Source organism: Otolemur garnettii, unplaced genomic scaffold, assembly GCF_000181295.1.
Source record: "Otolemur garnettii isolate 467f Iridium unplaced genomic scaffold, OtoGar3 scaffold00001, whole genome shotgun sequence".
Lineage (NCBI taxonomy): Eukaryota > Metazoa > Chordata > Mammalia > Primates > Galagidae > Otolemur > Otolemur garnettii.
In genome coordinates this window covers 30,282,710-30,306,565 of record NW_003852396.1, presented here as the reverse complement: position 1 = coordinate 30,306,565, position 23,856 = coordinate 30,282,710, and the positions used below count along the sequence as shown (strand labels likewise).

The window sequence follows — 23,856 nt, the reverse complement described above, 5'->3', positions numbered from 1 at the left end:
CGCCCGGCTATTTTTTGGTTGCAGCCATCATTGTTGTTTGGCGGGTCCGGGCTGGGGATTTGAACCCGCCACCTTAGGTGTACGTGGCTGGCGCCTAAGACTAAGTATTATAATTAATCTACCTCACAGATACAGATAAAATCATAATAATAGAGGCAGGTGGCTTTAAAAAAATCCATTTTACAGTTTTGAAGGATGAAAAGGTTCTAGCACTGGGCTGTACAACAATGTGAATACACTTAATACAACTGAATTGTACATTTAAAAGTGGTTGGGGCAGTGCCTGTGGCTCAGTGAGTAGGGCATTGGCCCCATATACCACGGGTGGCGGGTTCGAACCCTGTTTCAGCCAAACTGCTACAACAACAACAAAAACAGCAAAAATAAAAATAGCCAGATGTTGTGGTGGGTGCCTGTAGTCCCAGCTACTCAGGAGGCTGTGGCAAGAGAATCACCTAAGCCCAAGAGCTGGAGGTTGCTGTGAGCTGTGACGCCAGGGCGAGCACTCTGTCTCAAAAATAAATAAATAAATAAAAGTGGTTAAGAAGGCTGAGTGCAATGGCTCACACCTATAATCCTAGCAATCTGGGAGTCCAAAATGGGTACATCGCTTGAGCTCATGACCAGCCTAAGCCATTGCGAGATATCATCTCTAAAAATAGCTGGGCACTTGTAGTCCCAGCTACTCAGGAGGCTGAGGCATTGCAAGATGTCATCTCTAAAAATAGCTGGGTGCCTGTAATCCCAGCTACTCGGGAGAATGAGGCAAGAAGATTGCTTGAGTCCAAGAGTTTGAGGTTGCTGTGATACTCTGTCTCAAAAAATAAATAAATAAATAAAATGCCAGGCACAGTAGCTTACACCTGTAATCCTAGCACTCTGGTAGGACAAGACAGGTGGATTGCCTGAGCTCACAGGTTTGAGACCAGCCTGAGCCAGAGGGAGACCTGTCTCTAAAAATAGCTAGCTACTTGGGAAACTGAGGCAAGAGAATCACTTGAGCCCAAGAGTTTGAGTTTGCCATGAGCTGTGATGCCATGGTACTCTGCCAAGGGCAACAAAGTGAGACTCTGTCTCAAAAACAGTTATTTATAATCCCAATAAAAAAAAAAAAGATAAAAAAATAAAAATAAAAGTTGTTAAGAGCCAGGTGCAGTGGCTCACGCCTATAATCCTAGCACTGGGAGGCCAAGGTGGGTGAATTGCCTGAGGTCAGGAGTTCAAGACCAGCCTGAGCAAGAGTGAGACCCCTTCTCTAAAAGTAGTCAGGTGTTGTGTCAGGTGCCTATAGTCCCAGCTACTTGGGAGGCTGAGGCAAATGGATCGCTTGTGCCCAAGGATTTGAGGTTGCTGACGGCACTCTACCCAGAGTAACAAAGTAAAACCGTCTCAAAAACAAGGGGGGTGGGGTTAAAATGGTCAATTTTATGTTATTTCTATTTTTTAAACACATAATTTTTTTTTTTTAGGCAGTCTCACTATGTCACCCTTGGTAGGGCATCATAGCTCACAGCAACCTCAGACTCTTGGGCTTAAGCTATTCTCTTGCCTCAGCCGCTCAAGTATCAGGGGACTACAGGCGCCCACCACAACGCCCAGCTATTTTTTGCTTGTAGTTGTCATTGTTTTTTGGCAGGCCCAGGCTGGATTTGAACCCGCCAGCTCTGGTGTATGTGGCTGGTGCCCTAGCCGCTTGAGCCACAGACGCTGAGCCATACACATAATTTTTTATGAATAGAAAAAAACCAATAGGTCTTAGAAAATTTCAACCAATAAATTTTGGTGTTTTCTCTTTAGGAGGAAAAATGCTATGTAGCTGTTTAAAAATAAACACAAAATTTGGAATTTCTTTTTGGAGCATGGGGATTGATTATTGGTTATCCATTGTTATTAACTGTGGTAATAGTCTTTAATCTAAAAGTAATGTACATTAAGGAAAATTTTAGTGCATAAAAGTAGGCAAAAGAAAACAGTCATTTATAATCCCAATACCAAAATATCACCAGTTTCAGCATTCAGATAGATTTCCCTCTGGTCTTTTTTCTTTGTGAGGATTTGGGCTTACCTTTACCAGTCATTCTGTGCATCTGATTTTGTACCCTGCCTTTGGTACTTAATGTTAAGCATCAGTTGACTCTCTGTTAGTCCATCGACTGTTACCATCATTTATTTAAACATTTTCCTATTATTGGTCATTTATGGTTATTTTCATTTGTTTGCTTTTTTTCTTACTATTTTTCTAATTGTGGATATATACATATAGTGATATTTATATAGCTATGTATAAAACATAAAATTCATCATTTTTAAGTGTATTAATTATATTCATAGGCTGGGTGAAGTGGCTCACATCTGTAATCCTAGCACTTTGGGAGGTTGAGGCATGAGGATCGCCTGAGGCCAGGAGTTTGAGAACAGCCTGAACAACATAGCAAGACCCCATCTCTGCAAAAAATGAAGAAATTAGCCAGGTGTGGTGGCCTAGGCCTATAGTCCCAGTTACTTGGGAGGCAGAGGCAGGAGGATCCCTTGAGGAGTTTGAGGTAGCAGTGAGCTATAATGACACCACTGCATTCTAGCCTGGGCAACAGAGGGAGAAAAACTGAGGCAAGAGGATTGCTTGATCCTGAGTTGGAGGTTGCTATGAACTATGACACCATGACACTCTACCCAAGGCAATAGCTTGAGACTCTGTCTCTAAAACAAACAAACAAACAAATAATTACATTGATAGTGTTGTATGATCGTTGTCACTGTCTAATTCCAATATTTTTCATCATCCCAAACAGAAACTGTGCCCATTAAGCAGTAGCTCCCCATTATCATCTCCCCACTGTCTGTGGTTACCACTAATCTACTTTCTATCATTGTGAATCTGCTTATTGTAGATATTTTGTATAAGTGGAATTATACAATATTTGTCCTTTTGTATTTGACTTCTTTCACTTAATATAGTCTTTTCATAGTTCATTTGTGTATAGAACATAATCAGAACATCATTCCTTTCTGTGACTGAATAATATTCCATTATGTGTGTACTCGTATACCATATTTTATTTATCCATCCATCTGTTGATGAACACCTGGGTTGTTTCCACTTTTTGCCTATTATGAATAATGCTGACAAGAGCATTGGCTTTTAAGTATCTGTTTAGTTTTCATATCTTCTGTGTATATGCCAAGGAATGGAATTGCTTGGTCCTGTGGTAATTGTATATTTAACTTTATGAGGAAATGTCAGATTCTTTGCTTCTTTAATTATAAATAATGCTTAAATGAATATCTGTATACATGAAACTTTTTTGACATTTCCACTTATTATTTAAATTCCTTGAACTGATATTAATGGGTCAAAGTGTGTGACAGTTTGAGATACCATGCCTAATGTTGTCCAAAAGGATTGAGCCTCTTTTGCTGCTGCCACAAATGTCTGAGAATGCCCATGCCACCAAACCAACAGCACACCTAATATTTCACTGTTTTAAATGTTGGAGAATAATGTCCATCTCTGCTGGCACCATAATCTGGCCACAGAATGAATTACTTGACTCACCTCCTGATCACCAGCCCTGAGTCCTTCTCCCCCTCATCCCTGTGTCTCTAATGTAGACCGAGCCAATCCTCAGGTCCTATTGCATCTGATTTCCCAATCTATTTCCCCATCTGCCTAATAAAGATGAGGTTGATTTGGCTAATAAAAGATGTCCTCTTGGCCCTGTGTGGTGGCTTAGCCTTATAGTCCTAGCACTTTGGGAGTTTGAGATGAGAGGATTGCGCTAGAATGGGAGTTCAACACCAGCCTGGGTAACATAGCAAGACTTCTTTTCTACAAAAATTTAAAAAATTAGCCAGGTACTGTGGCATGTAACTGTAGTCCTAGATACTTTGGAGGCTGAGGTGGGAGGATCATTTGAGCTCAGGAGTTCAACCTGCAGTGAGCTGTAATCATAGCATGGCACTCCAGCCTGAGTAACAAAGGGAGACCATGTCCCTTTAAAAAAAAAAAAGAACCCTGAAACTCTGTGGGCCCCCTCCTGCTTTGCCTCCTCTCTAGAAGAAGTAAGGCTTCTGGTTCTGGCATTTCCAGTTTCGCTTCTCACAGCTTTTCCTCCTGCTTTTTTCTAGTTCTACAGTGAATCAGGCATGCCCACCAAACACCTCTCAGACAGCGTATGTGCCGTGTGTGGACAGCAGATCTTCGTGGATGTCAGTGAAGAGGGCATCATTGAGAACACATATAGACTGTCTTGCAATCATGTGTATCCTCTCTTGAACTCCTGGGGCACCTCTATCCTGTGACATGTATTCTCCAGTGAGGGAGGGAAGCGGGTGGTTGTGGGCGTGGGCATGCTGTCCAGATCGTTAGGTGTAGGAGAGACACAAGAGGGCAGCCTTCTTTACCCTTCCTCACAGACTGGAGCCACCTTTTTGTAAACAGCGGTTCTAGCTTGGCTGGGTCTGAGAGCATCCTGAGGCTATAGCCACTGAGGCTGTGCAGAGGAAGAGGACCCTTTAACAAGATCTCTTAGTTTAAAATGAAATCCCCTTTTCTGAATAACACTTTTAATATTAATCATATATTTACTCAGCTCCCATTCTGTACTTGTATTTGAGATGCATGTATTATCTGTATTATCTCCATTTTCCCCCATAGCAACTCTGCAGGATAGGGATCATTACCCTCACTCACTTCGCATGTGAAGAAACAGGTTCAGAGGGAGGGACTTGCCCCAGATTGCAGAGCTGGTAAGAAGTGAAGCCAGGATTTGAACCTTTCTCTAGAGATGGTGCATGGGCACTATGAAGACTGGCACAAGCCTAGAATGTCATCCTGGCTTCTCGCCATCCACCATTTCCCTTGACCAGTGCTCAGATTCCATGAGTTCTGCATCCGTGGCTGGTGCATCGTGGGAAAGAAGCAGACGTGTCCCTACTGCAAAGAGAAGGTGGACCTCAAAAGGATGTTCAGCAATCCGTATCCTTTGTTTGAGTCCTTGTTGGGAGAGGGCAGTGGAAAGAAAATACTGGCCAATGTGACTCTGCATTTGGGTCCTCAGGGGCCCTATCTCCTGCCCACAACTGGGACATGTCCAAAATTCTATTTGGCTTCTGTTCTGGGGAAGTTGGGGATGGGATGCAGGGCAGAACTCAAAGGTCAACTTCCCATCATAGCTCTATATCCCTCGAGGGTAACAAGTTGATAGTAATAACAGCTATCACTGCTTCCTCACTGTGTGCCTGGCACTGTGTTAAATATTTTACTTGTTATTAAGCCCATTTGATGATCTAGCAACTATATGACTGGGATAATACTATCCTCCTTTTACAAATGAAATGGTTTATAGGTTGAGTAACTTAGTCAAGGCTACACAACTAACGACTGATACCTTCCTTCTATTGTACAGTGCTGGAGATCAGCTCTGTGCCAGTGCAGGGATGGCTGGGCCCTTTGTACCCATTTGTACCCATTTGCTCTTAGTGCAACGCTTATGCTCCTCTGAGCTACCACTTCCAGACCAGCCAGCCCTCCCTGCTTTGCCGTCACCTGCCCCGCTTCTTCATTACACTCTGTCTATTGGAGAGTGCCCAAGCACTTCTTTTGTCCCACCTTCAATTCCCCTGGGACTCACAGACACCCCCGCTTTCTCCCCTTTCTTCTCCCAGCTACCCTCTTAGCTCCATGATTCCTCCCTATTCCTTTTTCCCTTTACACTAGCTGGGCTACATGAAGAATACCAGCATGGCCTAGTTCCTGGCACACTCCTGAAGTCACTGAATAGGAGATTGGCCTATCCCCTCTCAAGTTCCCTGCTTAGTTCTTCCAGGGCCCAGTTCAGGAACAGCTGTATAACCGCACCACCAAGCTGAGGCTTGGGACTTTCTTTAGTTCTCAGAGATCTGGGCCAACTGATATTTCTGTTGCCTGTGGAGGGTTTCCCCCACAGTTTCATGAACTTTTCCCTGTGCTTTCTCCAGAGCTAGATTCCCAGGCCCCATCTCCAAACCCTTGCCCAGCATGTAGATGTAAAGCAAGAAAGGTAAAGTTTTGGCCAGGCATGGTGACTCAACTCCTGTAATCCCAGTATTTTTTGAGGCCGAGGCACATGGATTGCTTGAGGCCAGGAGTTTGAGACCAACCTGAGCGACATAGGGAAACCTCATCGCTACAAAAAATAAAAAAAATTAGCCAGGCATGGTAGTATGAGTCTGTAGTACTGGTTACTTGGGAGGCTTAACACATGGGATTTTGAGGTTACAGTGAGCTACAATGATGCCAGGGTATTCCAGCGTGGGTGACAGTGAGACTCTGTCTGGCCCCCTACCCCTGAATAAAATAAAGCAAAAGGAGGGAAACTCAGTTTTAGGGCTTCTTGGCCTTGGTAGGGCCTAGGGCTTAGTGCCCCTAGATGGGCCTTTCTTTAGAGCCACTGGCAGGGGGTTTCCTCTTGCTTCTTGGTTGTTGCTCCTTCTGGCTCTGTTCTAGACTCACCCTCTTCCTGACTTAGAAAACCTTCAGTTTTGTTTTTGTTTAACTTTGGAACATTGAGTAGAAGAAAACCTTCAATTTTGGATACTAGCAGAACCTTTGGGATTTACCTTATCCCACTCCCAGCCCCCTTGCAGTGATTGTTACAGACACATTTGTGGGGCCTCAGGCTGTGTTTTCTCAGACTGGCAGTCCCATCTTAGAAAAAAAAAGTTACAGGGGAGGCTCTCCCTGCACGTTGCTCATAGAGCACCAAGATACACCTCAACACCACTCTCTCAGTCTGTCCTATCTCTCACAGCAGTCCTTTCTGCCCTCCTTCCCCCATTCTCTGGGTTCAGCTCCTTTTTCTAACATGGAGAACTGAAGGGAAGCTGGGTGGGCCCTTGCAGAAAGCAGCTTTCTTTCTTCTAGGCTGTGGAGCAGACCCAGGGAAGACCTGGGGGTTACCTCCCCCTCCCCACCACTTGATCAACTTTAGTAACTCTTACATGTAGCCTCTTTTTCTTTAACACACTGACAGCTGGGAGAGGCCTCACGTCATGTATGGACAGCTGCTGGATTGGCTTCGATACTTGGTAGCCTGGCAGCCTGTCATCATTGGCCTCGTGCAAGGCATCAACTACATCCTAGGCCTGGAATAGTCAGGAAGAACATCAGTGGAGAACCCACCCCACCCACCGTGGACCTCAGGGCACTCTCCTCCCTGCCCACAAAGACTTCTTGGGTGGGAAAGACTCACAGGGGCACTTGGGCCACTCAGGACCCCTCCGGCTGTGTCCGGACTGGTATGAGACATGATGGAGAGCCAGCCAGTGGGGCTGTCAGCAGTGGGGGGCTTTTTAAAAGAAAACTATTTTGATGAATATATTTAAAAAATCTTTTTTATTGTGGAGCATAGGAATTGCCCCCCTCCAGGCCTCACTTTCCCGCCTGAGCAGGGTGGGAGCAGAGCCATTTTTGGTTTAAAGAAGCCTTCTCCCTGGGGTTGAGAGTACTCGTGGGCTCTCAAGTAGCTCGTGCAAAGCATCAACTACATGGTTGTTGAGTCAGCCCACCTGCTTCCCTGTCCTTCCCTCTGTGGGGCTCAAGCCTGAGGAAGAGCTGGTAAGCTCAGGCTGGTGCCACCGGTGAGCAAGCACCGAGGGCCCAAGTGTGTTCCTCCCCCATCCAGGAGCTATGGGCTAGTTAATGCAAGTGGAACCTCATCTAGGACTTCCCTAACAGAGGAAGACCTGGGGCCTCTCAATTCATTGAAAATTTGTTTTGGGACATTTGGAAGAATTAGCCACATGAAGAACCTGCCCTTGGGTGGGGTATGGTCAGCCAAGAATAGAGGCCATTTATATATTGGGCCCTGGGGGCAGCTATTGGCCATGATTGAGGGGCCCTATGCAAGCTGATTCTCAGTGAATCCTGTGGAGTAGTGGTGATGGTGACATGTGCCAAAGGCCTCTCTGCCACTTCCTTATTGAAAGCCTGAGAAAGAGTGCAAATGTATGTGAGTCTGTGTGCATGTATGCGTGGCAGTGGGCTGTGACAGATGTCAACTTCTTGTCACACGATGTGCCCTTGAAGCTGGTCGGGGATTGCCAGCCCAGAGACTGTCCTCCATGAGCTTTGTCATTCATGAATGGTCCTTCCTGAGCCTGATGACAGGAGTGGTGGGTGGATGGAAAGAGGGATAAGACCTTGGTGAGTATGGGTTCTGAAAGGGTCTTAGGAGTTTTGAAGAAAATAAGAGGCCAAACATGGGCCTTCAGCACTGGGTTTCCAGGAAATATGGCCCAACAAGAACCAAGCAGGGTCTTGTCACTCCCGTCTGAATAAAGCTCCATGAGCTGGGTTGGAAAGCTGAATATCCATCTTGCTTTTCTTCTTACTATCCCCGGGGTCCCCAGGAATGTCTGGTCTTTGTTTCCCTCCACATAAGGCCTGGGGGTGGTTGGCTCTGCCTTGCCACTATTCACTTTCCAATATCCCTGGAAATGGTGAAATGCCTGATTCTTGTCCTCTGGCTAAGGAACCCTGGGGCATCTCTGACCCTCTTTCAGGCTTTATATCATTACTGCCTGAGACCAGTGTCCTGCCACCACCTGCCCTCAGGGTCACTCTCAGTCTTAGCTGCTCTGACCAGCTGTGGCTTCCCATGTTGCCCTACTGCTGAGACCACCTGTGGGCTCATCCTCAGGAGAATGAGAACTGGCCAAGGGACCCAGGGACCACCCTTCCTCCACCTTTGTTCTCCTCACTCCCACATCATACTCATGTTAGAAGTTGAGACAGGGCTGTCCAAAGCTGTCTTTTTGTACTTAACAGTCCTAAGGTCCATGGTTACACCCTAAGGTAGATTCTGCCTCCTCTGCCTGCCATCCCTCATCTGTCACCCACTGGACTGTGTCTCTCAGAAACTTTAGGTGGCCTTGCCTCCTGGCCTAACTCCTGGAAATACGGTGTTCCTGGGGAGGAATTTGCCCTGGTATTTGCGGCCTAGCAGCTTCTGGGAAAACTGAGGGAGGAACTGAGAGGAGAGGGACTGTGAACTACGTATGGACGCCAGAGAAGAGGATGTGACTTTCAGTCTCTGTCTAAATTAGGAATGCAAGTATGAATATGGTTTTTCTTTTCTTTTTTCTTTTTTTTGAGACGGAGCCTCAACCTATCCCCCTGGGTAGAGGGCCATGGCATCATGCTCACAGCAACCTTCAACTCCTGGGCTCAAGCGAGTCTCCTGCCTCAGCCTCCCAAGTAGCTGGGACTACAGGCGCCCGCCACAATGCCTGGCCATTTTTTGGTTGCAGCCATCATTGTTGTTTGGGAGGCCCAGGCTGGGGATTCGAACTCGCCACCTTAGGTGTATGTGGCTGGCGCCTTAGCCGCTTGAGCCACAGGCGCCGAGCCGAATATGGTTTTTCCATGAAAAATTTCACCTTACAGCTGACTATGTTCCCAATGCTCTTCTAAACTCAGTTCTATCTCCTGGCCCCATTGGCTATATCGTCAGCCCTTCCTGACCACAGAAATCACAAAGCTCAGAGACATAGCTCTTGTCTACACTTGATATATGTGTGCACTGGATCACCCAGCCTGGTGCCCCCACAGATGCTTGCACGACCCTGAGAGTGAGCACCTCCTTAGACTTTGCATCCTAGGGGCCTCACCCTGGTCCTGGTCCTGCCACAGCCCCAGCTCCATTTGCCCATGAGCGTATTTAGATAGCCTCTGAGTCATTCTGCCTATTCTCTCTGGAAGAACCCTCCCCTCTTTTTAGGACCAGCTCTCTAGACTTTGTGTTCCAAGTCCCTGGCTTGGCTATGAGTTCCTACGGCTAAGGGCTAAGTGCACGGTGTATTTCCTGTTGCAGGGTTCAATGCAACTAGGCACAGCTAAGCTGAACCTTGGAGTTCCCAGAAGGGAGCTTCTGAATAAAAGTGACTTCTTGGGAGGTGGAGGTGGGGAAGAGTCTAGAACTGCAAGAGAACCTAGCCCTGCAGTTCTGGCCTGAAGAAGGCCAAGGTGCAAATGGGCAGGTGTGGCAGAGACTGAAATAGTCAAAATGATCCAGCTTGGGGTCCCCAGTGCCTAGGAAAGCTGTCCCCTTGAATATCAGTGTGAACGTGGAAGAGGCAGCAGATGCCTGCTCTAATGGAAGAGGCCTGGCTCTGAAGAATGGAGGCACATATCAAAATCCTGACCCGTGGTGGGGACAGAATTGGTCTCTGTTCACACCCTCTGTGGCCCTGGGGCTAGGGGCAGGGAAGATATCTGTTAGTGTGAGAATTAACAGAAAGCTTTCTGGCAGCCATAAGCTTTGGGCCAATAAGAGGTGCAGGGCTGCTCTGACCAGGTTAGAATAAAACTGAAAGTGAAATAAAGGATAGGGGCAGTACTTTCCCAGAAAGGCTTCACTACATCTTGCCTTTCCCAGAACCTGCTCTGGCCAAGGAGAGAGAACATTGTCTCCCTTTGTAACAGGAAAGTCCCTGGCTCCTCTTTGGGTCTCAGTGTCTCCATCCTTAATGAAGGAATGAGATTGGACTTGATAACCATCATGATACTTAATGGCAGCAAGGGCGAGGGTGGGGTCAGATGGTCACTAGATGATCCCCCAGCTTTGTTTCTCAGTGCTGACAGAGCTTCAGTTTGTGCTGATGGCTGTTCTCTATGAGTAATCCATTAGGACAGATGAACAGGACAGAGTAAACAGCAATGCTGGCAGCTCCCTGAAAGGCCAGACCAAGGACCTGTGGAGTTTACAGAAGCCACAGCTAGGCTCGGCATCTATAGCTTAGTGGCCAGGGCACCAGCCACATAACACCAGAGCTGGTGGGTTTGAATCCAGCCCAGGGCTGCCAAACAACAATGACAACTACCAAAAAAGAGCTGGGCATTATGACAGATGCCTATAGTCCCAGCTACTTGGGAGGCTGAAGTAAAAGAATCCCTAAAGCCCAAGAATTTGAGGGTGCTGTGAGTTATGACGCCACAGCATTGTACCCAGGGCAACAGCTTGAGATGCTGTCTCAAAAAAAAAAAAAAAAGCCACAGCTACTGAGAAAGTGGTGTAACCCCACCCCTCAGGGAAGAGGATAAAGCCTCTTCTGACTGAGGGAAGGACAGTCACAGCGGCCAGCAGCTACTGACACATGCATCATGACCAGGAGACAGAACTGGATACCAGGTGGGACTTGGGGCTGTGTGTGGGTGGGTAGGATGGGGTCTGTGACACAATGGAGCTGCAGGCTAACCCTGGATCTTCACCCTGAGCTGAACACCACCCAACCCAACTGTTGTGCTATTGCCTTAAGCCTCTGTCCAGATGCCGTGGCCCTGGCTCCATTCTAGTGCTGCTCTGTACTCCATTCAAAAGGGCTAAGGAGTCTGGGGGTGGGGGCGGTTTGGAGCCCTTCTTTCCCTTCTAATTCCCTGGCCAGAGCCAAAGAAACTCGGCTGGAGCCAGCACCTCTGTCTCTGAATGTGAGCCAGGATGCTGAGCATTAATTACCAGGCAGCTTAGCTTTTGGCCTCTGTGATTATCCTTTCTTCAGATGCCAGTCCTTTGTGGGTCCTGCTACTGTGTGCCTATATCATCACTGTCCTGGTCAGAGCCACACCTATACCTCAGACCAGCACAATTGCCACTGTCTCAGCTGGAAGTATAAAGGACCCCTGCTCTTCCTGGAGCTCAGTGCTGCCAGCAACTAAGCGATGCCCAGCATTGGAGGTGATCTGGCCAGAAGCAGAAGTGCCGCTAAGTAAGGAGCAAGTATGATGGGAACCCAGGAGAGCACAGTGGTCAGAGGGTGGGCTGTGGGCACAGAGGGTCCAAGGGTCAGGTTGATTTCCTGAGCATCATCTCTTGCCATCCACAAACCATTCTCCCCAACCCAGCATCATGTGTGTGTGTGTGGGGGGGCGGTGCTTAGGGCCCAGCTCCCAAATTGTTCCTTATCAAACAGGGCAGACATGAGAAATAGTCATAGGGCCTCCAGAGCCTTGATGACCATATGTTTGAAGGCCCAGCCTCTGCACCCAGAGCCTGCTTGCCCTCTGGCCATCTCAGAGGAGCAGCAGCCTGCTAGTGCTGCCTTCTAGGCTGGCTGCTGGAGTCTCAGAGGCTGGCATTATAAGAGGTCATCCTAAGGAACCAGGCTCAGCCGTCTTCATGTGAATGAAGGACAGGACCCCCATTCCCGTGCTCAGGCCTAGGGTCTTTCTTGTAGACAACTGCATTTCCCCTTAGCAGGCTTTCCCATTGAGATGGTATAGGACTGTGGGGAGTTGGCAGGGTTGGCAGGGCAGAGCATGGCAGAGCGGAGGGTGTCTGTCAGCCTATGGGAGGGCTGACAGCTGTATGTGTCCCTAGATGGAACGCTGACCTTGTCCTGTACTGCCTGTAGCCACTTTCCACACTTCAGCATCCTCTACTGGCTTGGCAATGGTTCCTTCATTGAACACCTCTCAGGCCCTCTGCGAGAGTGCAGCACCAGGTGAGGTCACAACTGCCAGGCCAGTGGGAGGGAGGCCTCCTGCTGCAGCCCTCTTAAGACCTTTCCTACCTCTGTGCACCAGCCGGGATCATGGAAACACAAGCACAAGGCTGTGGAAGGCCTTGGTGCTGGAGGAGCTGAGCCCTGCCCTGCGCAGCACCAACTTCTCCTGTGTGTTCGTGGACCCTGCCCAGGTTGCCCAGCGTCACATTTCCTTGGCCCAGCTCTGGGTGAGGAACCCAAGGGAAGGACGAGCACTGCTGTGGGGGGAGTGTAGGCTCTGCTGAGCAGCCTCCAACTAACACCCTCCATTCCTCTGAGGTCAGCCTAAGGCGGAAATTAAAGGAACTCAGGCTGGGGAGGCATGGCCAGAAGGAAAGTGACAAATATCCCTTCACTCCTTGAATCTGATCTTTGTCTGTCTTCACTTCCCCAGGCTGGGCAGAGGACAATTTTTCCCTCAACTCAAGAAGCCCTGCCCGCCAGCCATAGCCCAGGGCCACAGATGCCCACATCAGCAGGGTTAGGAATCAGCACAGAGCCAGCAACAGCACAACCCTGACCAGTGCCTGGGTACTACCTGCCTGTAGGCTGTGTGGGCAAGCAACTTATCTCCACCCCTGACCCCACCCCACCCCGCCGCCCCCCAGCCTCCTCCTACTGTGCGCTTTGGTTCCCTTCTCTTACCAAATTCAACTCCCCATCTGCCTAGGAAATCCTCATAACTTCCTTAATGCTTCCTCCTCCTGCTTGCCATCCTTTCTACTTACACATTAACTTACTTTTTCCTTTCTCTTCACACTGCTCTGCTGCTAAGAAACCACCGAGACTGTCAGTGCCTTAGCAGTGTACTCAAGGGCCCCGCCTATAATTCCTGCGGGACTTTTCAGAGGCCCAGACAACTTCCATGCCTCTGCTCATTTGGTCCCCTCTTGCTCACCATCCCAACAGGTGAACTCTGAAGCCTGGCTGAAACACACCTTCTTTCAGCTTCGGCTGAAAGTCATCTGCATTGACTCCATGTTTTGTTTTGTTTTTTTAAGAGACAGTCTCTGTCACCCTTGGTAGGGTGCTGTGGCATCACAGCTCACAGCAACCTCCAGTTCTTGGGCTTAGGCGATTCTCTTGTCTCATCCTCCTGAGTAGCTGGGACTATAGGCGCCCACCACAACATCCAGCTTTTTTTTTTTCTTTTTGGAGACATAATCTCACTATGTTGCCCTTGGTAGTATTCTGTGGCGTCACAGCTCACAGCAACCTTCAGTTCTTGGGCTTAGGCGATTCTCTTGTCTCATCCTCCTGAGTAGCTGGGACTATAGGCACCCACCACAACATCCAGCTTTTTTTTTTTCTTTTTGGAGACAGAATCTCACTATGTTGCCCTTGGTAGTATTCTGTGGCGTCACAGCTCACAGCAACCTCCAGTTCTTGGGCTTAGGCGATTCTCTTGTCTCACCCTCCTGAGTAGCTGGGACTACAGGCGCCTGTCATAACGCCCAGCTATTTTTTGATTGTAGTTGTCGTTGTTTGGCAACCTGGGCTGGATTTGAACCTGCCAGCTCTAGTGTATGTGGCTGGTACCCTAGCTGCTGAGCTACAGGCACTGACTGAGCCATGTTGTGTTATATTGTTTCTTTTTTTTTGAGACAGTCTCACTTTGTCACCATGGGTAGAGTGCTGTGTTGTCATCATACCTCACAGCAACCTCAAACTCCTGGGCTCAAGTGGTTCTCTTGCCTCAGCCTCCTGAGTAGCTGATACTATAGGCACCCACCACAATGCCCGGCTATGTTTTTTAGAGACAGGGTCTCGCTCTTGGTCAGGCTGGTCTCAAACTTTTTTTTTTTTTTTTTTTGAGACAGAGTCTCACTATGTCACCCTAGCTACTGAGCTACAGGCACCGAGCCTGGTCTTGAACTCTGGAGCTCAAGCAGTCCACCCACCTAGGCCTCCCAGAGTTCTAGGATCATAGGCATGAACCACCACGCCCAGCCCTGTGTTTTCTGATCCACAACTGTATCTGTCATCCCCAGCAGGTCCCACATGGATCTTCATAAAGGATTGTTCAATGGGGGCATCTTAACGTCTGCTCACTTATTTAGGCCTCAGGTCTACCCACAGGAACATCACCTGTCCCAGGAGGGAGTATGGGAAGAGTGGGACTGCCATTTAAGAGCTAAAGACAAAATCAGACTTAGGGGAATGTAGGTCTCTGAAAAGAGAGAATAGCCCATAATGTTCCTTAGGAGCTAAGGTCAGAAATGACATATGGGAAAAGCCCCGGGAAGATGTGGAAGACTTGGCTAGGACAAGGTATGTTCTCCAAAGAGTCTAGATATCCCTCCTTTTCCCACACAGATCAAGGCAGCTCAGCACTCAAGGGAGAAAAATAGACTTTATTTACAAGTAATAACATTTAGAAAAGATCCATCCTGGCCCTTAAAAACCTTCCATCGCTCCAAATCCCACCCCAGCAGAAGTCTGGGGAAGATGGGGTGTGAGCTGCCGCTGGAGGCTGTCTCCTCCACTCCTGAGACACAGGCCCCATCTGTCCTGGAAAAAAAGCATCCTCTGACAGATACTTCCACCAGGTCATGACCAGTCCTAGACTTTAAGAGCAAGGGTCCCTGCTAGGCCCAGCCACCAGGAGCAGCAGGAACCAGGGCCTGCTCCTCCAATGGTCCCTTCTAGATCCAGAGGCTGAGAGGAAGAGTGGCTAGGCCCAAGGATCCAGCCACTCAGAACTAGCCTCAAAATCTGGTTATGAAGTGACTTTGCTCTAAGAAAAAAAATCAGGAGGCGGGGTAGGAAGAGTGCCCACACTGTCCAAGCTCCAGGCCTTCTGGGCCAGCTCTGAGAAGGCGCTAGTGAAGGTCCAGGTACCAGGCCAGGGTGTGAACGAGCATCACTGTCTCTAGGGATTTGGCCACCATTGGCCTGGGAGCTGAGAAGGCACTGAGAGGGACAGTAGAAGGAGGACCAGATGAGATCAGCATCGGGGACACAGGTGGGGCCACACATTGGTACTGGCCCTTTAGTGCTTTGCCTGAAAGAGACATAGACTTGTTATGCCAGCCTGCACCCATTGGCTCAGGAGAACCTCTTCCTTCTCCCACCCCCCTGACCAGGATCTACTTTGTGAGCCCCGGACATATGCAGCTCCAGTGGGAATGGGTCATCTATTCTCTCTCCTCAGTAATGAACAGATAATCAGGTCAGGGACACCTCTTAACTCCCAACTTCCAGCAGCCTATCTTGGCCCTTTCTTGGATGATGCCCCATGGGGCTCTCTGGGAGGTGTCTATGCTCTCCTCTGGTTTCCCTCCCCCATCCTTGGCAGTGCCTCCACCTTGCCCTTGGCTCGAGAGGTGGCAGTGGCGGCAGCAATGGCGGCAGTGGCAGCGCTGGCCGTGGTGGTGGCAATGCGTGGAGAGCGGCGGGTTCCACTGCGGTTACTGGGAGAGGCCTTGGACAGGCCCTTCTTTGGGGCCCCTCGCCGCAGAAGGCTGTTCCCCAACTTCTTGGGTGTGTTGAGGATGCTGAAGGCCATTGACTGGCGACGGTCAGCCTGTGGGAGAGGGTCTGTCAAACTGAGAGTTTCCCACTGCCTTCCCAGGCCAGCCTGTGGCTCCAGCTCTGCCAGCAAGCCTCCCTCCAACCTCAGCCTAACCTGTTTAGCAGCACTTGGAGCTGCTTTCTTCTGGGCCTCAGTAGTGCTCTGCCTGCGCCCTTCGTGTCGGTCCCTGGGAGTTATAGGGCGTGGGAAACAGCTGGTGGCCTTCTTGGACTATAAAGAAAAAGACAGTAAGGCATAGTGGCAAGAAGATCCCAAGCCAGGTGTCTTGGCCACTTAGAGCTGAGTGGACCCTGTGAATCAACTTGTTCAACCTATTTCCTTCTCCAACTCTGAGCCAGAGGTCTCCCTTCCCACCAGTCCCCAACCAGGCATCAGTCCCTTTAAGAAGAGAGAACAACTCACCTTTAATCCTGGGCATAGTGCTAAAGAGAAGAATACACAGAGCCAATGTCACCTACCTCGGGGGTGCCAGGGCCCTGGTGGGGCTCTGAAGAGATGCGTTTGCGCTGTTGCCGGGTTGTGATACCAGTGCTCTCAGCTATCTGGGCTGGCTGCATGCTGGCTCGGCGCAGGGTCTCTTGGGGGTCTCCGGTTTTCATATCCTCATCTGTGATGGTGGCCAGGCTCAGGGAGGGCTGCATGGGGTTCAAGAAGCAATCAGTGGACCCTACCTGTCTGGAGATGGAGCAGGAACTGGGGCTGCCCCAGAAAGACACTTGGAACAGCTACCTACCACAAAAGGGCCCCTTTCCTGTTCTCTGTCTCTACCTGGATGAAGGACCATGAGGAGAGCAGTCCCTAGCAGACTCCTCTCCAAGCTCCTGCCCACCCACAGGTACTTTACCCCCAAGAGCCCTCCCTGCCAAACGGTTCCATCTAGGGGCATGAGAAGGTCACCCTCAGCAGAGACACAGGGCATTAGCACAGAGGCTAGATCAGCACGTGATACTAGACTGGGATATCAAGGGAGGAGGGGCAACATGGGAAGCCTGGTGCAGTGACCCCAAGGCTCACCCTGGACTCCAGGGGATAGCAGGTCTTCAAGTGTGGGGGGCACACTCTGTTGCGCTGCTGGAGCTCTGCAATGCGGTTCCAGTCATCCAGCTGCTCTGGCTCATCCTGGCAAGTGCCCATGTAGAAGCTGTTCCTTCCTGTAGAGAGAGGAGTTGGAGCAAATGGGGCTAGAGTCAGCAACCTGCCCGCTGCCCTGGTGTCATCACAGCCTTTGCTGCCACCATTCTTTTCCACGCTACCCCATGAACTTCAAGCCCTGTAGAGTCCTATTCTGATTCAGTGCCACAGGTGTGGGCATAAGGCACACAAGACCATTGTTATTCTCATGGCTTGCCTGCTGCTCTCTTCCCGGAAAGGTCAGAAAAAGTTATACACATTTTATCTGTCAAGGCTTGGTACCCAACACCCAAGAGAAAAGAATAGAGGACCAAGAATTGATTCTCAGAAGCTCTCTGGAACCCAAAGGGCAAGAGCCTCCTGGAACAATCTGGCCGGCTTGGCCCTTCCAGCGTCCTCAATACCTGAGAAGGGTGTGAGAGCTCCCACCAGCTCAGTGTCACTCTCATGCTGGGAATCCCAGGTCTCTCATGTGAGCATTGGTGGTTCACCCTGGCTAAGAGTGCCTCAGCACAGCCCCTAAATGGATAGGAAAGGCCCGCCATAGACTGCAGGAGGTGGGACAGGTGGGGCTGGGAGGCAGAAGAGGCCAGCCTTGATTTGCAAAAGCTTTCTGCTTCCCCAGGCCAGGATCTACCTTCTAGTCTAATTTTTGGGTATGGTAAGTCCCTGCAGCCCCCTCACCTGGAGGTGCCCCACTGGACACCCCAGCCTGGGAGCGGCGAGCAGAGCTGCGCGTGGTGGGACGGTAGCCGGGCAGGCTGAGCAGAGCTGAGTTGCCATCATCAGGAGAGCCCAGGCGGACCAGAGACTGGGTAGATGATGTGGCCCGGAGGCCGGCCTGGGAAGCAGGAGCAGACTGTGTGCTATAGAAGGATGAGTTGGCACTGTCTGGCTCTTCAACATCTAGTTTCTAGAAGAGAGAATGAATCTGTTGCAGTGGAGTGGGGCCTGACACTGTAAGAACCACCATTCCCTCCCATAGATCCCACAGTACGTCTGCATGTGTTCCCGCACTGTTTAGGAAGGGTCCTTGGCTTGTGTGTCTGAAAGAAACAGGCCTTGTAGCCTTCCCAAGATGCTAAGAGTGTCAAGACTCTTTTCTATCCAGTGTTTTCATTGAGTTAATCAACAGTGCTTTGAGGGAGGAAGGCAGAGTGTTATCAGCCCATTTAAGAGATGAGGTACAAAGAAATGAAGTAGCTAGTCCCAAATCATATAGCCAGCAAGTTACAGAGCTTGGGCTAGATCCCATGCCTCTTAAACAGTCAGGCTCATCCCAGTCCTTCAATCCAAGCTTCCTAGGGCACTGACGATCTTCTCTAACTTCTCCAGGTTCTTGGTAGCAGAGGGTACCTACATACAGATGTGCTCCCTGCTATACCAAAGGCACCCCTCCCCTCCTTCCCAATATTCACGAGATACAGAAACAAAGAGCCTACAGAGTGGCAGGCAGTCTACTGAGCAGTGGCAACACATCTCAGCTACATAGGCTGAAGAGCTGCCACTTCCCCACCACCCAGAACAGGATGAGTGGTACGCAGGAAGGACACTTGCCTTAGAGTCGGGAGACAGGGATGTAATGCTAGCCCTGCTTTTTCTATAGAAGAGGCCCTTTTCAAGACCTCAGCTGTCCCATCCATAACACATGGACTGGCTGGTCATTCCTTCCTGCTCTTGATGGAGGGCCCAATAGAAGGAGGAAGCGGGCATTGCTGTCCCCCTCCCAGAAGCCTGACCTTGGTCATGGTGATGTTGATGATTTGCGTGGTGCGCCGACGAGCAGAGCGTGTTTTACGGCCTGAGTCCAGGAAGATATCACCCAGGGAGTCCAGGCTGCTCTCCATGGGGGCCTGACCCCGAGCAGGGATGGGGGTGAAGTAGAGACTCTCCAGGGACTCTACCTTGGGGGGCAAGCGCTGGGAGATGGGTGAGGCTGGTTCTGCAGGGATGCTGGTGCCATCTGGCTGGGTACGGGGCAGCTTGCTGTGGAAAGGAAACCTGCTGTGGTATGGTTCCTGGGGCTAGAGGCAGTCTGTCTATTCCTTTGCTGCAAAGTTCCCATTTCTACATTTATTACAAGCAGATGAGGTCAAACAGCCCACCTCTCTGGCTTTTCAGAGGTACTAAGGAGAGCCCTCAGCCTAGGCCTTCCTTTCCATTCACCCCTCTCCCCCAACTCCTGATATCTCCCCATACTGGAAACTTTCACCTCCCTACCTTAGCACAGACATCTCATTGCCCTCAGCTACTCCACCAAGGAACATGTCCTATCTCTGTTCCTCCTGCATCCTCGATTTCAGTGAGTTAGAAGGACTCCTTACCTAGGCCCCCAAGCCATGATCATGGGCATAATCCTACCTCATTCCTCTTGCACCAAGCCTAGTCACCACACCTCCAGATCAACTCTCCTAACCTTGCTCTGCCTCATTTCTTCTCTTCTAGACTTAGCATGGTATCTAAAGGCAAAAGAGTGGTGACAAACAAGGACCTGGGCTAGGCTGCCCACATCCAAACTCAACTCCACCACCATAGGACCTGTGACGAATGATAGCCCCTCTATGCCCCAGATTCATCTGTTAAAGGAGATACAATAGCACCTACCTCAAATGATTATTGGAGAATAAATGAGTTTTAATTGTTGTAAGTGCTTACAATAGTGTCTGGCACAAAGTAAGTGCAATATAATTTTATCAAAAATAAGAAATGGGTTTCCAGTCTTCTACACTTACAGTAATCTTTCTAAAATTCAAAACTAACCATGTGCGTTTTAATTTCTAACCCTTCAAGGATCCTTGATGCCTTTTGGATCAAGTCTAAATGCCCGCCTCCAAGGCAGAGCACAGAGCCCTCTGGGGTCTTAGGTCCTCCCAGCCTCACATTCTAGGCCAGTCAGTCACTCTCAGCCTTTGTTCACACTGCTCTCTGTCCACCTGGCACACACACCTCAGATTCTTTCAAGGCTCAGCAAGAGTGACAGCCTTCATGAAGCCTTTTGACAACTTACTGCTTTTTGCTCCCACTATGTCCTAAACACACACCAGAACAAACTGCCAGATGGCAAAAGGGCCATATCTTATTTACCTCACTAGCCCCAGTGTCCAGGATATAGCCTGATAAACAGACATAGGGAGGAGAGGGGCTTTCTGACCTGGTGATACTGAGTGGGGTTCCCTCCTCGCAGCTTAGATCCAGGCTGTCAATACTCAAGTCCAGCTGTGGCTTAGCCTGGGGCTCACGGCTCTTTAAAGCATCAGTTGCCACCTGGAATTTGCCCAGGTCTCGAAGCTGCTGGTCTGCATGGGCAACCTGGAAAATAGAAGGCCAGAAGAGTGAAGAAAAGCCTGTCAGGTGTGGCCTGGGAGAGGAGGGCACATGGTCCAGTAGGACAGGGGTGAGACAAATCTGCCAGCCAGATACTTACCTGTGCCTCCAGGCTGCGCACCTGGGCAGTAAGGTGGCGGCAGGTCTGTTCTGCCTCCTTGGTCTTCAGCCCAGCCTGCTGCAGCTCATGGCTTAGCCGCTCCGCTTCAGCCCGCAACTCCTTGTTCTCCTTCTGCAGTAGCTCCAGCCCTCGCAGCTGTTCTTGCAACTCCTGGTTCTGCTGTTTCTTGGCATCATAATGGGTCTTGGCTTTCTCCATCTATGTGGGCAGATAGGGTGAGTGGTGGGGCAGTGCCCGATGGCAATAGGAAGGACAGAGTAGGCCAGGGCTATGGTCCTTACCTGTAGCTTGTAGTGTTCAACTGCTTGCTCCTTCTGGCTCAACTGGGCCTGTAGCTCATTCAGCTGGACCTGGAGGCGCTGGGCCTCCTGCTGGCTCTCACCTCCCTGGGCCTGGAAAGCCTGTGAAGAAAGGCCCATCAGGGAGGCTGGTCTGCCTGCTCCACCAAATCCACTGATCTTCCCTAGCAGGTGTTTTAGACTCCTGCATCATTCAAGATGCTGGAAAAAGGCCAGCCATGTTGGCTTATGCCTGCAATCCTAGTACTCTGAGAGGCTGAGGTGGGTGGATTGCTTGAGCTCAAGAGTTTGAGACCACTCTGAGCAAGAGTCAGACCCTGTCTCTGCTAAACATAGAAAAACTGGCTCAGTGCTCGTAGCACAGTGGTTATGGCACCGGCCACATGCACTGAGGCTGACGGGTTCAAACCTGGCCTGGGCCTGCTAAACAACAATGACAACTGCAACAAAAAAATAGCCAGGTGTTGTGGTGGGCGCCTGTAGTCCCAGCTATTCGGGAGGCTGAGGCAAGAGAATTGCTTAAGCCCAAGAGTTTGAGGTTGCTGTGAACTGTGACACCACGGTACTCTACCAAGGGTGACATAGTGAGACTCTTGTCTCAAAAAAAAAAAATAAAAAAATAAAAAAATAAACATAGAAAAACTAGCCAGGCGTTGTGGCACACACCTGTAGTTCCAGCTACTTGAGAGTCTGAGGCAAGAGGATCTCTTAAGCTCAAGAATTTGAGGTTGCTGTGAGCTATGATGATGCCATGGCACTCTACCCAGGACAACACAGAGAGATACTTGTCTCAAAAAACCAAATAAATAAAATAAAGCCAGAAACAAAGCCCTTTTTCTGCCAACCCAAATACACACACTCCCCGGCAAGTACAGCCTCCTGAAACATACACCCCTCTGGCCCACGTTCTGTGGAAGCCTGCCCTGACCAGCTCTGGCCCTATCTTTGCCTTCAAGACCAAGCACAAAGTCATCCTCTTTCCATGTGCACATGCCTCCCCTAGGAAGAAAGGAAGCTGATCTTTAAGGAGTAGCTGCATGCAGCACATGGAGGAGCTTGGCACATGAGCTCTCTGAGGACATGAGAATTCATTCTCCTGAGAAGCATCAGGGGGAAGAGAAAGAGTTCAGAGGTTTAAGTAGACTGCACAGGCCAGGTGCGGTGGCACACACCTGTAATCCTAGCACTCTGGGAGGTTGAGGCAGGAGGATCGCCTAAGCTCAGGAGTTTGAGACCAGCTTGAGCAAAAGCAAGACCTTGTTTCTACTAAAAATAAAAATATTAGCCAAGCACTGTGGCTCACACCTGTAGTCCCAGCTACTTGGGAGGCTGAGGCCCAGGAGGATCACTTGAGCTCAGGAGTTTGAAGTTGCTGTGAGCTCAGCTGACACCATAGCACTCTAGCCTGGGCAAGAGTGAGACTCTTATCTCAAAAAAGAAAAAAAAAAGGTAAACTGGCCAGGGTGAACTTGGTCCACCTACCTCTGAAGACTATGGGGGGCTCATTTATGACACCAGTACTGCTCCTGTCCAGACGATCACTCCTGAAGATCAAGGCCTGTGCTTTGTCCAGGAATGGGGAATTTGCAGCCTTGGGGCCACTCGTTCTGAATCGAGTGCGGTCTTTTGACTGAATCTAAATTTCACAGAACAAATCCTCTTAATAATGGGATTTGCTCTATGAAGTTTAGATTTGGTTGAGGTACTGCACTTGGGAATCTGGTTGTCACTGGAGTTCATCCCACTCCTGCCTCTCCTAGCACAGGGCAAACTCTCAAAAGGAGTGTCAGAAATATCTGTTTACCATGTAATCAAGACGGGGGTATGGGGCATGTAGAAAGAGAGCAGAGGTAAAGCTCTGAGCCCACCTCCTGGGCCTCACTAAGGCTTTAGTTGAGTTCCGGTGTCACTGATGTCTAACTCCTTTATCCCCGACTAAAGGCTGTGAAGCCTAGAAATGCAAAGAGTAAACATTATTCTAAGAAATGGGGCAATGCCTGTGGCTCAAAGGAGTAGGGTGCCAGCCCCATATGCCGGAGGTGGTGGGTTCAAACCCAGCCCCGGCCAAAAACTGCAAAAAAAAAAAATTTTCTAAAGAACAAAAAAAGCAAACATTAAACTGTAGAAGGTAACACGGTTGAAAGCAATTAAGAATATTAAGTTGTAATATTCAGTGTCCCTTGAGCCTGAACTACCTGTAGGCCACATGCTGATTTTGTGAGGACTGTTTTTGTTTCTCTGTGGTGTTCTGGTGTTCTGGTGTTCGAGGTCATGAAATGTATGCATGGACTTTTTTTGCTAATCAGCATTCATTGGTGTTTTTGTATTTAAAGTGTGGCCCAAGACAACTTATATTCTTCCAATGTGCAGCAAAAGAAAAAAAGGTTGGACACTCCTGATCTAGACCAACACTGTCCAATAGAATTTTCTGCAATAATGATTCTGTATCTGCACTATCTAATATGGCAGCTACTAGCCACATGTAGCTACTGAGACTATACAGATGAATTTATTTTAATTTAAATAACCACACACATCTCATTAGTAACTGTATTTCCAGTGGAAATAAATAACCACACATGACTAGTGGCTGCTGTAGAGGACAGTGACAGTCATCTAGAGTAGTAATTTTCAACCAGTGTGCAGTAAGGATCTTAGGTGTGCTGCAAAAATTTTTAAAGATCATTAATTAAATTATTTAAAAAAGAAGTTCAAAGCATAGTAAGTATATATATATATATAATATATAATAATAAAAACATATGTTATATATATTTTTTGGTGACAGAGTCTCATTTTGTCATCATTAGCAGAGTGCTGTGGCATCATAGCTCACAGTAACCCCAAACTCTTGGGCTCAAGTGATTCTCCACATGTGCCAGCCACAACACCCAGCTATTTTTAGAGTCGGGGTCTCACTCTGGCTC

At 49.1% G+C, this 23,856-nt stretch overlaps 3 protein-coding genes across 8 annotated transcripts in view; 2 read left to right on the top strand and 1 right to left on the bottom strand.

Moving 5' to 3' along the window:
• The window catches only part of RNF121 (ring finger protein 121), a 97,705-nt gene extending 89,365 nt beyond the window's left edge, over window positions 1-8,340 (top strand). The window contains exons 7-9 of the mRNA XM_003780936.3: window positions 4,126-4,259; window positions 4,874-4,975; window positions 7,011-8,340. Of these exons, the coding sequence (XP_003780984.1) occupies window positions 4,126-4,259; window positions 4,874-4,975; window positions 7,011-7,131 (357 nt within the window). The 3' untranslated portion in view covers window positions 7,132-8,340. The remainder of the gene's footprint in view (window positions 1-4,125; window positions 4,260-4,873; window positions 4,976-7,010) is intronic.
• Window positions 8,341-11,026: 2,686 nt separating this feature from the next.
• IL18BP (interleukin 18 binding protein) lies at window positions 11,027-13,039 on the top strand. The gene is made up of 5 exons (XM_003781372.3): window positions 11,027-11,168; window positions 11,536-11,742; window positions 12,354-12,477; window positions 12,560-12,707; window positions 12,914-13,039. The coding sequence occupies exons 1-5, from the start codon at window positions 11,141-11,143 to the stop codon at window positions 13,037-13,039; spliced, it is 633 nt and encodes a 210-aa protein (XP_003781420.1). The 5' UTR covers window positions 11,027-11,140.
• Window positions 13,040-14,853: 1,814 nt separating this feature from the next.
• NUMA1 (nuclear mitotic apparatus protein 1) overlaps window positions 14,854-23,856 on the bottom strand; it is a 108,719-nt gene continuing 99,716 nt past the window's right edge. For 5 of the 6 annotated variants that reach the window (XM_023511103.1, XM_023511065.1, XM_023511024.1 and 2 more), the window contains 9 exons: window positions 20,912-21,031; window positions 20,610-20,828; window positions 20,337-20,494; window positions 18,925-19,171; window positions 17,870-18,098; window positions 17,069-17,205; window positions 16,513-16,689; window positions 16,148-16,264; window positions 15,546-16,045 (listed from right to left, as the gene is read on the bottom strand). In XM_023511103.1, coding sequence (XP_023366871.1) covers window positions 15,779-16,045; window positions 16,148-16,264; window positions 16,513-16,689; window positions 17,069-17,205; window positions 17,870-18,098; window positions 18,925-19,171; window positions 20,337-20,494; window positions 20,610-20,828; window positions 20,912-21,031 — 1,671 coding nt within the window. In that variant the 3' untranslated portion in view covers window positions 15,546-15,778. Of the gene's footprint in view, window positions 15,524-15,545; window positions 16,046-16,147; window positions 16,265-16,512; window positions 16,690-17,068; window positions 17,206-17,869; window positions 18,099-18,924; window positions 19,172-20,336; window positions 20,495-20,609; window positions 20,829-20,911; window positions 21,032-23,856 lie in introns of those variants that run through there. The other variant, XM_023511126.1, reaches the window with a different exon arrangement.